A 17592-nucleotide genomic window follows, 5' to 3' on the forward strand; every position below is an offset into this window, starting at 1 on the left:
CTTTTGGCCAAATGAGCTTGTAGGGCCTGAATGAAGCACTCCTGCTCCTCCTGGCCCACAAGCAGTGCAATAAAGGCACTCACCTCATGGATCCGGCCCTTCCCGCCTGCCTTCACCTTACGCGAATCGGAAGTTTTGGGAAACCCGAACCGGTACGATTAATACATTTTACTTACACAAAATATAAAGTACCTCAACTACATTGCCCCTTTAAGTATTGGCCCGCCGACTAAGTGGGGGCGGAACTTCCGGGTGTCCATCGTGCACACGCGTACAAACCTGCCTGGATTAAGCCCAGAAGTGGGCACTTTGGAGCCGGGATGCGTTCCCACTTCAAAAAACTGTAATTTTTACATCCCACCCATCCCCAACCCACCCGTTCTTGGAGGTTAAAATTACCCCCCTTATCTCTACAACCTCCTCCAGCCCTACAACCCTCCGAGATCTCTGCGCTCCTCCAATTCTGGCCTTCTGTTCGTCCCCGATTTCCATCACTCCAACATTGACAGCAATGCCTTCAGTTGCCTGCGTCCCAAGCTCTGGAATTCCCTTCCTAAGCCTCTGCGCCTCCTTTAAATTGCTCCTTAAAACCTCTCTCTTTGACCAAGATCTTGGTCACCTGTTCTAATATCTCTTTATGCGGCTCGGTGTCAAATTTTGTTTGATAACGCTACTGCGAAACACCTTGGGACGTTTTACAACATTAAAGTCACGATATAAATGCAAGTTGTTATTGTAGATTTATTTTTAAAATAAGCTCAGTTACAATGAAGAAAGACAATAAGGGAATTTTAAACTTTCCCTGATCCCCGGGAAAGGAGCAAGGGTGCAGTTAAAATGGAGTCATTCCATTTCTCGCTGACTCCTCATTTTATCGCAGCTGGTTATGGCAGCGGATGAAGCGGATAATTGCAAATCAACGTCCTATGACGTACATGGGGCCCCAATGGCACTTCAACCCACTTCTGATTAGGGCGTACACCACAGCCACCTGTCCAGTAAAGCAATCGGGAAGCCAGCCAGGACCTCAAATGTAAGTTAAAAAACTTGGTGCCCGCTCTTCATCCCCCCCCTCCCCACCCCCAGTCAGTTGTCACTTTACACCTAAAATGGGTGAGCAGCTGACCGGCAGCATTCAAATGAGGCCCAAAAGTTAAAATCTGCCCTGCCTTCGACTCCCATGCAGGGTTGTTGTCATCTCCCACCGATTTCCTGCAGGGAGTTAAAATTGGCCCTACTGTTTCTTTCTTAGCTTAATGCCCTTTCTGACTTTCTGAAGTTTATAGAACACAAAACTAAAGTTATAACAAGTGTGTAATCAGTAGGCTCTTTTTTCTCAAACACACGGATGGCTTCTCTGCAATGTGTGCAACCGGTAGTTTTCCTGTCGCACACAACAGTAACAACTTTCATTTATATAGTGCCTTTAATGTAAAAACACGTCTCAGGGCACTTCATAGATGAAATCAGACTAAAATGGACACTGAGATAAAGGAGGAGCTATTAGAACGGCTAACTAAATGCTTGGTTAAAGGGGTGGCTTTAAAGGAGAGCCTTAAAGGAAGAGCGGGAGGTGGAGAGGTTTAGGGAGGAATTGCAAAGCATGGGGCCTAGACAGCTGAAGGCCTGGACACCAATGGTGGGGTAAATGGGGGATGGGGGGTGGGAAATGCACAAGAGGCCAGAATCAGAGGGAGAGTTTAGGGAGGCAGTTGTAGGCTGGCGGAGGTTACGGAGACATGGAGAGACAAGGCCATGATAGGATTTAAACATTTTAAATTTGAAACATAGGGGGAATGGGAGACAATGTAGGTCAGCAAGGACAGAGTGATGGGTCAGCATGACTTAGTGTGGGATAGGATATAGGCAGCAGAGTTTTCGATGAGCTGAAATTTATGGAAAGCAGACAATAGGAGGCCGGCTAGGAGAATATTAGATTATGCAAGTTTGGAGTGACAAAGACACAGCAGCAGATGAGCTGTGGCAGGGGCTGAGGCAAGAGATATTATAGAGGTGGAGGTAGGCAGTCTTTGTGACGGAGAGTATATGGGGTCAGAAGCTCAGCTCAGGGTCAAATAGGATGTCAAAATTGGAAACGGTCTGGTTAGCCTAAGACAATGGCCGAGGAGGGGGGTGGAATTTGTAGTGAGGGGTATGGAGTTTCTAGTGGGGGCCAAAAATGATGGCTTCAATCTTCCCACTGTTTAACTGGAGGAAATTGCGGCTCATCCAAGATTGGACATCGGAAAAGCAGTCTGACAAGACAGAGTTGGGGAAGAGGTAGAGCTGAGGGTCATCAGTGTACATGTGCAAGCTGACCCCCCATCTGCAGATGATGTTACCAAGGGGCAAGCATATGGATGATTAAGAAGAGGGGGCCAGGATAGATCCTTGGGTGACTCCAGAGGTAACGGTGCAGGGGCGGGAGGAGAAGCTATTGCTGGAGTCGCTCTGGCTATGATTGTATAGGTAAGAGTGGAACCAAGCGAAGGAAATCCCACTGAGCTGGACAACGGAGGAAAGGTGTTGGAAAAGGATGTTGTGGTCGACCGTGTCAAAGGCTGCATAGAAGTCGAAGAGAATGAGGAGGGATAATGCATCACGATCACAGTGACAGAGAATGCCATTTGTGACTGCGGTTAGGACCTTTTCAGTGCCATGACAGGGATGGAAACCTGATTGTAGAAATTCAAATAACACATTCAAGAATTGTGGAGAGGTAAGGGAGGTTGAAGATAGGGCAGTTTACAAGGACAGAAGGATCAAGGGCAGGTTATTTGAGGAGGGGATTGATGATGGTTGTTTTGAAAGGAAGCAGACCGTACCTGAAGAGAGGGAACCTTTAACAATGTTAGACAGCATGGAGGGCAGGAAGGGAAGTTGGGTGGTCAGTAGTTTATTGGGAATGAGATCAAGGGGTGAGTCTAATGGACTAAATGAGCTCTGAGAGGGCTTGAGGGAAATAGGAGAGAAACTGGAGAAAAACACAGCTTCAGGGCTGGAACAGGGGGTCGCTGGGGAGAGATTTGGGTTGATGGGCATGGGGAAGGGGAAGCAGCAGAGGCAGCTGAACGGATGGTCTCAATCTTAGTGCTAAAGAAGTCCAAGAATTCCTCACACTTGGAGGTGAGGCTGGAGGGGGCAGGGGAGAAAGGTTTAAGGAGATGGTTGGTAGTGGAGAAAAGAAGTTGGGGGTTATCTTTGCTGTCCAGGATGCCCTTGGAGTAGTGTGCGGCTGAACAGCTCTTGATATAATCCAACCAAACTTGGTGATGGATAGTTAAACCAGTTATGTGCCAGATATGCTTAACTCTGCGTCCCATATACTTGAGGGAACGAAGATGGGGGCCATACTGGGGGATCGACCAGGATGGGAGAGAGTAAAGGTTTTGCTGGGGACAAGGCCATCAAAGGTGGACATGAGGCAGAAGTATTGTGGTGAATGGAGGGCCAAAGGCTAGGCAGTTAGGATTTCGAAAGAGCAGTTTTAAGCGATCTGGGGGAAGAGTTTTTTCCAGGGACAAACACAGAAGGAATTGGGGTTGGAAAGGAGTAGGGAAATGTGGATGGTGAGGGATACCAGGGATGCACCCGCAGACACACACAAACCTCTATATTAAAAAATAGTCTGCCTGTTCAAAAAAAGAGCTCCATAGAAATTTTAACTGAAATTTTAAATAATTTTAACTGAATAAAGATTTGGAAATTTGACCTCTAGTTTTTCTTCAATAAGTTTGAACAACAAGAAATTGTCAGAATCTTAAGAAAAACATTCCATCAGTGCAGCTGGCTGAATGATAGTGATGCACTCTGGGAAAATTAGGTAAACTGCACACACAAACCGCACAATCCAAATTCAGCTCATAGCATCACAGCTGTGAGCAAGAACACCAAGTTCAAACTTCTGGGAGAGTTTGCGGCCTTCAAATAAAAACTATCATGAAAGTAATAAAAGACACAAAAGACAATTCAATGGATAAATTTAAATCATGTTATTGTGAAATATGTAATTTTTTTATTTTTAAAATTTTGTTTAAAGCCTTATTTTGTAAATTAGAAATTTTAGTTATTAAGAAAAATGGTGATTGAAAAAATGTTCAGAAAGCATTTTCGGGGATATGTGGGAACACAATGGCTAGATTGCTAAATTCACTATAAATAGCACCTATCGTGTCACACATGTGTGACAGATACATTGTAAAACTATTTCACAGTTAACAGACTAACAGGTACTGCAGGCATTTATAATGAGTTTCAGTGAAGCACATGGTGTCAACCTTGGCTCAGTGGTAGCACTCTTGCCTCTGAATCAGAAGGTTGTGGGTTCATGCCCCACTCAAGTCTTGAGAATATATTCTAGGCTGGCGCTTCAGTGCTGAGTGGGTGGTGCACTTTCAAAGGTGCTGTCCGTCAAATGAGACGTTGACTGAGGCCTCATCTGTGCTCTTAGATGGATGTAAAAGATCCCATGGCACTATTCAATAACGAGCAGGGAGTTCTCCTGGTCAACATTCATCCCTCAACCAACACCTAAAACAGATGATCTGGTCATTGCTGATTGTGGGACCTTGCTGAGGGTAAATTGGCTGCCGCATTTCGCTACATTACAACACTTCAAAAGTATTTAATTGGGTTTAAAGCGCTTTGGGATGTGTGAAATGTGCTACATAAAAGCAAGTTCTTTCTTTGTATACTGAATTAAATAAATAATTTTAGTAATGTGGACATTATTAACTATTAAGGTCATATTTTCAAACATATATTACAATGAAAAAGCAGCTTTAACAGATATTATAAGGCTCCAAAAATACCATTTTCTTTTCCAGTTGAAAACCCAACACGTCACTTCCAATCATGGCAAATACAACAACATAACTACAGAATAGCCCATTCAAGCTCCATTTGTAAGGTGACTGTTTCTCATTTGTCATTTCATCTCTCGTGTTACAAAGTCAGCATCAAAGTGAAGATATTAGATATTATGCATACTGTGAAAAATCTCTCTCTCAAAACAGAACTTCTTTGAATTATACAGACATTGTTAGAACCTGTATTTAATTCCTAAAATGTAGAATTTCAAAATAATTACATAGTTGTTTACAAATAGATAAATGGAGGCTATGCATATCTGGGACCCATTTGATATAAGAACATGAGAAACAGAAGCAGGAGTAGGCCATACGACCCCTCGAGCCTGCTCCGCCATTCAGTAAGATCATGGCTGATCTTTGACCTCAACTCCATTTACCCGCCCTATCCGCATATCCCTTGATTCCCTTAATGTCCAAAAATCTATCAATCTCAGTTCTGAATATACTCAATGGCTGAGCATCCAAAGCCCTCTGGGGTAGAGAATTCCAAAGATTCACAACCCTCTGAGTGAAGAAATTCCTCCTTATCTCAGTCTTAAATGTCCGACCCCTTATCTTGATACTATGACCCCTAGTTCTAGACTCTCCAGCAAGTAGAAACAGCCTCTCAGAATCTACCCTGTCAAGCCCTCTCAGAATCCTATGTTTCAATGAGATCACCTCTCATTCTTCTAAACTCCAGAGAGTACAGCCCATTCTGCTCAATCTCTCTTTGTTGGACAACCCTCTCTTCCCAGGAATCAATCTAGTGAACCTTTGTTGCACTGCCTCTAAGCCAAGTATATCCTTCCTTAGATAAGGAGACCAAAACTGTGGTCTCACCAAAGTCCTGTACAATTGCAGCAAGACTTCCTTACTCTTGTACTCCAACCCCCTTGTAATAAAGGCTAACATACCATTTGCCTTCCTAATTGCCTGCTGTACCTGCATGTTAACTTTCTGTATTTCGTGTACAAGGACACCCAAATCCCTCTGAACACAAACATTTAATAGTTTCTCACCATTTAAAAAATATGTTTTTCTATTCTTCCTACCAAAGTGAATAACCTGACATTTCCCCACATTATACTCCATCTGCCACCTTCTTGCCCACTCACTTAGCTTGTCCATATCCTTTTGCAGACTCTGTGTCCTCCTCACAGCTTACTTTCCCACCTAGCTTTGTATCGTCAGCAAACTTGGATACATTACACACAGTCCCTTCATCTAAGCCATTAAGTAAGGGCTGCATATAGTGATACCACTATTCCCAGCTCGAATGGAGATGATTGGGTAATTCCTCCGTCAATCATGCCTGGATACCGCACTGCTCTGAGTGACTGGGATTGATTTTACACATGGAATTTGTATTACGTAACTATCCTCCACTCGCTGCATTTCACTGTAGAAATCACCCTGCTTTTATCGGGAGACGTTGCTGTAGTTGCGATCATGAGTTTGGTTTGCTGTAGTTCGTAGAACTCTTTTTAAACAAGTCTCTGTTTGCTGAGTAAATACACTTTGTTTACTGTAAAATAGACTGCTTGTTATGAGTCATGCTGTAAGTCCCGCCCCGCCTCCAACTCTTTGGCTGACACAGTGCAACTCATCGGCTGACACTCTGTTAAGTAAGAGTGGAAATTGCGGCGATACTGGCCATAATCTTCCAAACATCCTTGTTTACGGGGTGGTGCCAGAGGACTGGGGAATTGCAAATGTTACACCCTTGTTCAAAAAAGGTGTAAGGATAAACCCAGCAACTACAGACCAGTCAGTTTAACCTTGGTGGTGGGGAAACCTATAGAAATGATAATCTGGGACAGAATTAGCAGTCACTTGGACAAGTGTGGATCGATTAGGGAAAGCCAGCACAGATTTGTTAAAGGCAAATAGTGTTTAACTAACTTGATTGAGTTTTTTGATGAGGGCAATGCGGTTAATTTCGTATAAATGGACTTTCAAAAGGCGTTTGATAAAGTGCCGCATAATAGCCTTGTCATCAAGATTGAAGCCCATGGAATAAAGGGGGCAGTAGCAGCATGGATACAGAATTGGCTAAGTAACAGGAATCAGAGAGTAGTGTTGAATGGTTGTTTTTCGGACTGGAGGGAGGTGTACAGTGGTGTTCCCCAGGGATCGGTACTAGGGCCACTGCTTTTCTTGATATATATTAATGACTTGGACTTGGGTATACAGGACACAATTTCCAAATTTGCAGAGGACACAAAACTTGGAAGTGTAGTGAACAGTGAGGAGGATAATAATAGACTTCATGAGATATAGACAGGCTGGTGGCATGGGCGGACACGTGACAGATGAAATTTAACGCAGAAAAATGCAAAGTAGGAAGAATGAGGAGAGGCAATATAAACTAGAGGGCACAACTGTAAAAGGAGTACAGGAACAGAGAAATCTGGGGATATATGTGCACTAATCGTTGAAGGTAGCAGGGCAGGTTGAGAAAGAGGTTAAAAAGCATACGGAATCCTGGGCTTTATAAAAAGAGGCATAGAGTACAAAAGCAAGAAAGTCATGATGAACCTTTATAAAATACTGGTTCGACCACAACTGCAGTATTGTGTCCAGTTCTTGGCACCGCACTTTAGGAAAGATATGAAGGCCTTAGAGAGGGTGCAGAAAAGATTTACTAGAATGATTCCAGGGATGAGGGACTTTAGTTACATGGATAGACTGGAGAAGCTGGGGTTAGTCTACTTGGAACAGAGAAGGTTGAGAGGAGATTTGATAGAAGTATTTAAAATCATGAAGAGTCTAGACAGAATAGATAGAGAGAAAATGTTCCCTTTGGTGGAAGGGTCAAGAACCAGAGGACACAGATTTAAGGTGATTGGCAAAAGAACCAAAGGTGACATGAGGTAAAACTTTTTTACGGAGCAAGTGGTTATGATCTGGAATGCACTGTCGGGGGCAAGGGGGGTGGTGGAGGCAGATTCAATTGTGGCTTTCAAAAGGGAACTGGGTAACTACTTGAAAGGAAAAAATTTGCAGGGCTACGGCGAGAGGGCGGGGAAATGAGACTAGCTGGATTGTTCTTGCACAGAGCTGGCGTGGACTCGATGGGCCAAATGGCCTCCTTCCGTGCTGTAACCTATGACTAATATAGATTGTAAATACCTGAGGTCCAAGCACTGATCGTTGCGGCATCCCACTAGTTACAGCCTGCCAACCTGAGAATGACCTGTTTATTCCTACTCTCTGTTTTCTGTCCGTTAAACAATCCTCTATCCATGCTAATATATTATGGTAGACGGAGCTGAATAATAGACATGATGAAGTCATGAGTATTCAACTGATTCATAGGAAGATAGGAACAGGAGTAGGCCATTCAGCCCTCAAGCCTGTTCCGCCATTTAATTAGATCATGGCTGATCTGTACCTCAGCTCCACTTACCCTTCGTTGCTCCATCTCCTTTGATATCCATATCCATATCCATATCCAACAAAAGTCTATTGATCAGTCTTGAAATTTCAATTGACCCAGCAACCACAGACTTTAGGGGGAAGAGTTCCAGATTTCCACTACCCTTTGTGTGAAATAGTTCTCCTGATTTCACTCCTAAATGGCATAGTTCTAATTTTAAGATTATGGCTCCCTCTTTTCAATTCTCCCATCAGAGGAAATAGTTTCTCTGTATCTACCCTATCAAATCTTTTTATCATTTTAAAGATCTTGGTTTGATAATCCTTCAACCATCAAGGAAATACCTAATTTTTGCAATGTGTCCTCATAATTTAATCCTTTAAGCCCTGGTATAATTCTGGTGAATCTGCACTGTACCCCCTCCAAGGCCAATATATCTTTCCCGAGCTTCAGTGCCCAAAACTGAACACAGTACTCAGATGGGGTCTGACCAAGGCTCTGCACAACTGAAGCATCACTTTTGTATTCCTATCCTTTTAGATAAAAACCAACATTCCATTAGCCTTTTTGATTATTTTTTGTACCTGTGCACTAGCTTTTAGTGATTTGTGTACATGGACACCTAAATCAGTTTGCTCTTCCACAACTTCTAATCTCTCATCATTAAGAAAATATTCTGATTTGTTTTTCTCGGATCCAAAATGGATGACCTCACACTTCCCCACACTGAACTCCATCTACCATTGTTTTGCCCACTCACTTAATCTGTTTATGTCCTGCTCCTATCTACACAACTTACTGTGCCTCCTAACTTAGTGTCATCTGAAAATTTGGATATACAACTCTACAAATCCCCCACCATCAACATCCTGGGGGTCACCATTGACCAGAAACTTAACTGGACCAGCCATATAAATACTGTGGCTACAAGAGCAGGTCAGAAGCTGGGTATTCTGCGGCGAGTGACTCACCTCCTGACTCCCCAAAGCCTTTCCACCATCTACAAGGCACAAGTCAGGAGTGTGATGGAATACTCTCCACTTGCTTGGATGAGTGCAGCTCCAACAACACTCAAGAAGCTCGACACCATCCAAGATAAAGCAGCCCGCTTGATTGGCACCCCATCCACCACCCGAAATATTCATTCCCTTCACCACCGGCGCACAGTGGCTGCAGTGTGTACCATCCACAGGATGCACTGCAGCAACTCGCCAAGGCTTCTTCGACAGCACCTCCCAAACCCGCGACCTCTACCATCTAGAAGGACAAGAGCAGCAGGCACATGGGAACAACACCACCTGCACGTTCCCCTCCAAGTCACACACCATCCCGACTTGGAAATATATCACCATTCCTTCATTGTCGCTGGGTCAAAATCCTGGAACTCCCTTCCTAACAGCACTGTGGGAGAACTGTCACCACACGGACTGCAGCGGTTCAAGAAGGCGGTTCACCACCACCTTCTCAAGGGCAATTAGGGATGGGCAATAAATGCTGGCTTTGCCAGCGACACCCACATCCTGTGAACGAATAAAAAAAAAAATTCCTGCATCCAAGTCATTAATATATATAGTGAGAAGCTGGGGCCCCAGTACAGATCCCTGGGGTGCACAATTTATCGCATACCACCAATCAGGGTACACTCCCTTTATTCCTACATTCTGTAGGTCACAAGGTTACCTCCAATCCCATGTGCTTTCATTTTTGCTAATAATCTCTTGTGTGAAGCCTAATGAAATGCCTTCTGGAAGTCCATTTAGACATTATCCATGCTCGTGATCATCTCAAAAAATTCAAGTAAATTAGTCAATCATGACCTACCCTTCACAAATCCATGCTGACTCTCTTTGATCAGCTCATACTTGTCCAAGTGTTCAGTCACTCTGACTCTGGTGATAGATTCCAGTAACTTCCCCATAACTGATGCGAAACTGATAGGTCTGTAGCTAACTAGTTTCTCCCTCCCTCCCTTCTTAAATAATGGACAGACATTTGCAATTTTCCAATCCAAAGACACAATTCCTGAATCTAGAGAGCTTTGGAAAATTATGACTAAAGCATCAGCCTTTTCTATTCTCTTCTACCTATCTCTTTTAATACTCTTGGGTGGAAACCATCAAGTCCTGGAGAATTGCTAATCTTAAGTCCTATTATTTTTTCCATTACCATTTATTACTTATATTAAGTCCATTACCATTTTATTACATATTAAATCCTCTAAGTTCCTCCCCATGACTTATTGTTAGGTTCCCTTTTGTCCTCTTCCTACAATGAAAATGGATACAAAGTACTCATCTAACAAGTCTGCCATTTCCTTATTGTCCATTATAGTCTTGTCTGCATCTGTATTTAATGGGCCCCCAATCCTCTTTACCATTTATCTCTTAATATATTTATAAAACCTTTTGCTGTTAGCTTTGATATTCCTTGCAAGTTTTTTTGATAGTACCCTTTTGTACCTCTTATTACCTTCTTTGTATCCTTTTGTTGCTTTTTATAGCTCTTTCAAGTCTGTTGAATTTCTACTTTTCCTTGCATTTGTATAAACCTTTTCATTTAACTTGATACTGTCTCTTACCTCATTTGTTGACCATGGTTGCTTAACCACACAAGTGGAGCCTTTGCCTTTTGTAGGTGCTGGTTTTGTATCATACCTAATAATTTTTTGAATATTTCCCAATGCTTGACTGTAAGTTTACCCATTAACAGTTCAGCTCAGTTCACTGTGGTCAATTCACTTCTCATCTCTTCGAAGTTTGCCTTATTTAAATTTAAAATCTTGGTTTGTGACTCTCTCTTCTCCCTCTTCAACCTAATATCAAATTCAATCATATTCTGGTCACTATTTGCAAGGTGTTCCCTTATTGTCAGATTGTTAACTAATTCCAGTTCGTTACTCCTCACTAAATCTACTATTGTTATTCTCGTGTCAGTTGTAAAACATATTGTTCTACAAAAGTGTCTCGAATACATTCTAGAAATTCACTGCTTTTACTACTTGAGCTATTTTGCTTCCCCAGTTTATGTGAAAATTAAAATCTCCCATTATAACCACATTATTTTTGCTACACGCTTCCCTGATCTTCATATTTATATAGCCCCCCAGTATATCATCACTACCAGAAGGTCTGTAGATAACTCCTACCAGTCTTGCGTCCTTTGCTATTCCTTAACTCTACCCATAGTGTTTCCACTGCCTGATCACCCTTACTGAAATCTGTTCTTTCTATTGCTGTAAATTGTGTCTTTTATCAATATTGCTGCTATCCCTCCTTTCCCATTTTCCCTGTCCTTTCTAAAGATCCTATAGCCTGGAATATTTCATTCCTAATCATGCCTAGCTTGTAGCCAGGTCTCTGTAATAGCTACTACATCATATTCTTTAAGCTAAATTTTTACTTCTAACAAACTTGTTTTATTTCTTATGCGGTGTGTATTCATGTATAGAACACTTATTTGGGTAACTGTCCACGCTATACCTAAATGTCCTGCTGGTCTTTTCCTCACATTTTTTGACCTACTGTTTAGATTTTCCCCTACCACCCTCGTAACTAGTTTAAATTTTTCATGACATATCTTCTGTTCATATAATAGGTATAAACAAAAACAAAACAAATGGTAGCTCAAAGTGTTAAAAAAAAACTAAATTCAGTTATGCTTATTGTTTATGAAGATGGCTATGTCTTAAAGATGACCAATCCAAAAATAGAGTCATTAAAATACTACCGTATGAGTCTTCTTGTTTGCTGAAAGATGCAGCCATTGAAATAATCTAAAATGAAACTTACAAACATATTTTGCTACAACTGTATATAACGTCCCTTGTGTTGTGGTTTTTATTATAAAAACAAAGCTGCCCATCTCATTGTGCCTGTTGAGGTGTCCACATATTTCCTTGAAAATTTTCTCTATGATTCAAGAGTATTCTAGTGATTCTTGCCTGGTCTGCCACAATTTCCTACTTAAAGAAAAGTTTACTCACCTGACTGACTGCGAGTCCTGGTTTTCAACACCACTGGAATGAAGTCCTTAAAACTATTTTTGCCTTTTCTCAGCGGAAGATCTGAGGGAAGAAGGAAACATGAACCAACACTTAATAATGAACATCAAAACATTTTCACATTTCATGTAATAATTAACCTCTTCAAGCAATGCAGGATTTCTACATTTAAAAGAAAAATGACAATTTTTTGTGCTCATCAAAGTAAGGGATGTTAACAGTCTGACTAAAATAATTGCATTTGTGTCAAATAAATTAATAGCAGAGCTAAATTTCTTTTGACGACTAAATTTAGAATTGAGCATAAAATTCAAGATAAAAAGATGAGACTAAAAGTAAAATTATTTCTAGGATTTAAAGAACACAGCTTTTGGAACAGATGTTGTAAATTTAAGCAGATGTATGAAGTCTCAGCTGTAATTCAAGTATCAGTTTATTATTTCTTTAATGTCTGTCATGGTTTTGTGAGCTGTGTGAGAAATGAAATAACAATAATGACATTTTTTGAAAAACAAAAATTTTGAAAAAAAATTCTGGAAGACTGGAACAAAACTGTGGAAAATCAAAAAGCATAATCTTGTCTGTATTTTTTTTGAAAACTAAAACTAACATATGACTGGAGTTTATGATAAAAAATACTAAACTAAAACTAGCAGTAAACTTCTTCTGCACAGTACCAAACTTGAAGTCCAGAGACAAGACTTAAACTAAATTTAAAAATGATTTCTCGGACTAAATGTTGTCCTACACAAAATCCTTGTGGCCTTTATTTGTGAGATTATCAATTCAATAGCAAATTTGACATCCAGTGGCCTGTCTTGTGTGCTCGATTACCTATCCTAGTGCTCCAAAGTGTCATCGGAGAAACTGGGGGCCCAAACTAAAGTCTTTCAGTCATTTCTCTGCTCGCAAATGTTCTCTCCTGTCTGCAGCCAAAGCACATCTCCTCGTTAAGGGGCTTTAGTGGCGTCAGTGACACCCAATTCCACATCTCCACCAAATAGGCATGCAGGCAATAAGCAGCATGAGTAGCGCTGGCTGCATGCCTGACCCATTATAATCAGCTACCAGCACCAATTTCATGTGGTCCCTGTCCTCCTGCGAGCTCGCTTTCGGCACAATCGAATGTCACTTTTGAAGCAATGCACATCTGAAACTGCTCACATCTGTAAAACATTGGCAGTATAACTGCAGTCTAAGTAACACTGAAATTCAAATTCACTTTTAATTCCATTGATTTTTTTTAAACAGCTGGACATGAAATAACATTCCAATATGATCTATCACAGCTCCACTCCTGCCCGAGTCAAAACTGACCGCCATATTGAACATCGATTGAACAAGCACTTGGATAGAACAAAATAGGTACTCACAGACAGGGCGGAAAAGACAAAGTGAATCAAACTGTGCCACTTTCATTCAACTCCCAGAAACCAGCTCAAGTGAGTTCTCAGGACAGGTTAACTGTCTACTATTGCTCAACTAAAAAAGTGAAGTGTGGGTGTGTGTGCTGTACAGGGAGCTACAATATATGTGCAGAGGCTGTAGTTTTCTAACTTATTCAAGGACAGATATAAAAATGAATACTGCCTCACCTGAATCCAAGAGAGAAAGGGATTAGGGGCAGAGAGGGAAAGATTTAGGGGAGGGAGGGGGGCTGTCAGAGAGAGAGAGAGAGAGCTTGATTAGGACTGGGGGAGGGGGAAAGAGAGACATATTAGGGAGACAGAGAAAGAGTGGGAGGAAAGAAAGAGGTCAAGGGACAGGGAGAGAGAAATGGGGGGGGGGGAAGAGAGAGAGAGGTTGGGGAAAAGGAGACATTGCGAAGATAGAGATCAATGAGAGAAAAGTGCATTAGGGAAGAAAGGGAGATGGAGACACAGCAAGGTCAGAATGAGGAAGACACAAAGATCAAATGATGGAATTACATAAGCAATGCCACGGGAGATCTACTAGTTTGTTAATAACTTCAGTAATTGCACAAATAGTCCACACATACACACTCTCTCTCTCTAAACAGCAGCTAAATTGTAAAAATTTCCTGATGTCATTTACCCTATAAAGGGATAGCAGAACTTCCTCCCTCTTACAAGACCATCCAGAAAATCCTGGAATAACAGGCATTCAGCGCAACCTGCTCTCTGCCATTTCCGGAGAATTTTTCTGGACTCTTGCCAGAATTATGCTGGGAGTCCAGTGGAAAATCCCTGAGGGCATTCAGGGCTAGAATGGCCAGATGCTCCATCTAATGGTTTGGAGAACTGATAAAATTCACCCAATACAGCAACTTATACTCCCTGTAACAGCTTATCTTGGTAGAACATAAGAAATAGGAACAGGGGTAGGCCATACAGCCCCTCGAACCTGCTCTGCCATTCAATAATATCATGGCGAATCTTTCACCTCAACTTCACTTTCCTGCCTGATCTCCATATCCCTTGATTCCCTTAAGAGTCCAAAAATCTATCGATCTCAGTCTTAAACATTCTCAACGGCTGAGCATCCATAGCCCTCTGGGGTACAGAATTCCAAAGATTCGCAACCCTCTGAGTGAAGAAATTCCTCCTCATCTCAGTCCTAAATGGTTGACCTTTTATCCTGAGACTATGCCCCCTAGTTCTAAACTCTCCAGCCAGGGAAAACAGCCTCTCAGTGTATACCCTGTCAAGCCCTCTCAGAATCTTATATGTTTCAATGAGATCACCTCTCATTCTTCTAAACTCCAGAGAGTATAGGCCCATTCTACACAATCTTTCCTCATAGGACAACCCACTCATTCCAGGAATCAATCTAGTGAACCTTTGTTGCACCCCCTCTAAGGTAAAGAAGCATACTCAAAAGATTATAAGAGAATTACGGATGTGGAAGACCGTTCAGCCTAGCTTAGTTCATCCATCCGGAGAGATCCTAACATCTCCCACAGGGAGATCGTGGAATTGAATTTTAAAAAAAATTCCAGGGTTTTTGCTTCCACCATTCCGTCTGAAAATTCATTCCCTATGTTGATCACTCTGTGTGAAATCAAATTTCCTTATATCAGTCTTAAAATTTCCTTCTACTAGTTTGAATCCATCTCCTAGTTCTACTTCTGGTGTTTAATTTAAAGTAATATTCTGGGTTAACTTTGTCTACAACCTTAACAATCTTATATACCTGTGTAAGATCACCTCCCAAATGCCTCCTTTCTAGGCTGAAAAGCCCATTACTCCAGTCTTTCCTCACAACTCAGATCCCTGACCCTGAGGATCAGCCTAGGAGCTTTTCTCTGCAATGCTCATGCGTGTGACCAGAGCACTATAAAGTATGAACATTACCTTCTCTGACCTATATTCTACTGTTTTGGTTAAGTCATTCAACATCCTATTTGCCTTTTTAATTGTAGCTATTTCAAACACCATTCGTAAAGTACACGTGCCATCTATTTTTCTTTCTAATGTGTAGCACTTGAAACTCTTCTGTATTAAGTTTCATCTGCCATTGTTCTGCCCACTTGCATATTTTGTTGAACTCATCTGTAATTTATGAGCGGTCTCCTCAAATTCAATTGCCCCCCCTTGTTTGGTATCATTGTAAATTTGGTCACTTGACAGAGTTTCTGAATCCATGTAAATTAGAAACGGTAGTGGTCTCTCACCTCCCTGGGGCTCAGTACCCCACTCTGACATAACACCTCTAATGAGTACTTATTATTTCCTACCCTTTAGCCAGTTTCTCCTCTATTCTCAGTACTAACCCTGATTCCCAGAGCTTTGAGTTAATTAATAGCTTTTTGTGTGGAACTTTATCAAAAGCCTTTGGATGTCGAGGTACATCACATCATAAGGCTCACCACAGTCCACTTGGGTTGTCACTTCCTCAAGGAAGTTAGTGGGTTGGTCAAGCAGGATATTCCCTTTCTGAATCCATGCTGATGCTGTTAACTAGGTTACTGTTGCACAGATGATCCTCATGTTTACTCATTATAACTGATTCCATTATTTTACATGAAATGGAAGACTAATGGGTATTTAGTTGCTGGTGTTGTTTTTCACCTTTTTTGAATATGGGTACTATATTAGCCCGTTTCCAATCTACTGGTACCTCCCCACTGACTCCCTCATGATTGTCAGTGCCTCACAGATCTCCCTAGTCTCTCTTAGCACTCAGTTAAATAATATCCCTAGGGATTTATTTGTTTTGAGCCCATTTAGCCTCTCTATGACTTCCATCTCATTTACAATGAAGTCATTGATTTTACTTGGGATATCTTTATTTGGAGAGGGCACATTGCTCAAGTCCTCCCTTGTAAATACTGTCGGAAGAGTCATTCAGAATATTTACTATTTTGTGCTCATCCTCAGTTTCAAACATGTTTATGTCTTTTATGGGTTTTGTCTCTTCTCTGACTGCTCTCTTACTGTTGGATGACCTATTAAAATTTGAAAATATTCAAACAACTCAATTTTTGGCTCTAACCTGAATATTTAAATCAAAATCATCCAGTAAGTAGTACTAGGTCATGGTTATGATGAGTGATCTGCTGCTACTCAGATGTCACCAGTTTCACTGCCTCTGGGACTTAGTCTACAAAATTACAATACTCAGACAGAAAATTACACAGGATAAGGTAGCCTGGTGTTATGGTATTGGATTAGCAACCCAGAGTTCATGAGTACAAATCCCAGCACCGCTGCGCTATATTTTTTATGCGTTCATGGGATGTGGGCGTCGCTGGCGAGGCCAGCATTTATTGCCCATCCCTAATTGCCCTTGAGAAGGTGGTGGTGAGCCGCCTTCTTGAACCGCTGCAGTCCGTGTGGTGAAAGTTCTCCCACAGTGCTGTTAGGTAGGGAGTTCCAGGATTTTGACCCAGCGACGATGAAGGAACAGCAATATATTTCCAAGTCGGGATGGTGTGTGACTTGGGAGGGGAACGTGCAGGTGGTGTTGTTCCCATGTGCCTGCTGATCTTGGCCTTCTAGGTGGTAGAGGTCGTGGGTTTAGGAGGTGCTGTCGAAGAAGCCTTGGCGAGTTGCTGCAGTGCATCCTGTGGATGGTACACACTGCAGCCACAGTGCATCAGTGGTGAAGGGAGTGAATATTTAGGGTGGTGGATGGGGTGCCAATCAAGCGGGCTGCTTTGTCCTGGATGGTGTCGAGCTTCTTGAGGGTTGTTGGAGCTGCACTCATCCAGGCAAGTGGAGAGTATTCCATCACACTCCTGGCTTGTGCCTTATAGATGGTGGAAAGGCTTTGTGGAGTCAGGAGGTGAGTCACTCGCCGCAGAATACCCAGCCTCTGACCTGCTCTTGTAGCCACAGTATTTATGTGGCTGGTCCAGTTAAGTTTCTGGTCAATGGTGACCCCCAGGATGTTGATGG

General features: G+C 42.0%; 1 protein-coding gene across 3 annotated transcripts in view; it reads right to left on the reverse strand.

Moving 5' to 3' along the window:
* The window catches only part of LOC137332955 (BCL-6 corepressor-like protein 1), a 152555-nt gene that overhangs the window by 46147 nt on the left and 88816 nt on the right, over nt 1–17592 (reverse strand). For all 3 annotated transcript variants that reach the window (XR_010965766.1, XM_067997003.1, XM_067997002.1), the window contains exon 6: nt 12215–12295. Coding sequence is in view for 2 of the 3 variants with exons in the window: in XM_067997003.1 (XP_067853104.1) it covers nt 12215–12295 (81 nt within the window). In the remaining variant the exon portion in view is untranslated. The remainder of the gene's footprint in view (nt 1–12214; nt 12296–17592) is intronic.

Source organism: Heptranchias perlo, chromosome 15, assembly GCF_035084215.1.
Source record: "Heptranchias perlo isolate sHepPer1 chromosome 15, sHepPer1.hap1, whole genome shotgun sequence".
In the NCBI taxonomy this organism is placed as follows: domain Eukaryota; kingdom Metazoa; phylum Chordata; class Chondrichthyes; order Hexanchiformes; family Hexanchidae; genus Heptranchias; species Heptranchias perlo.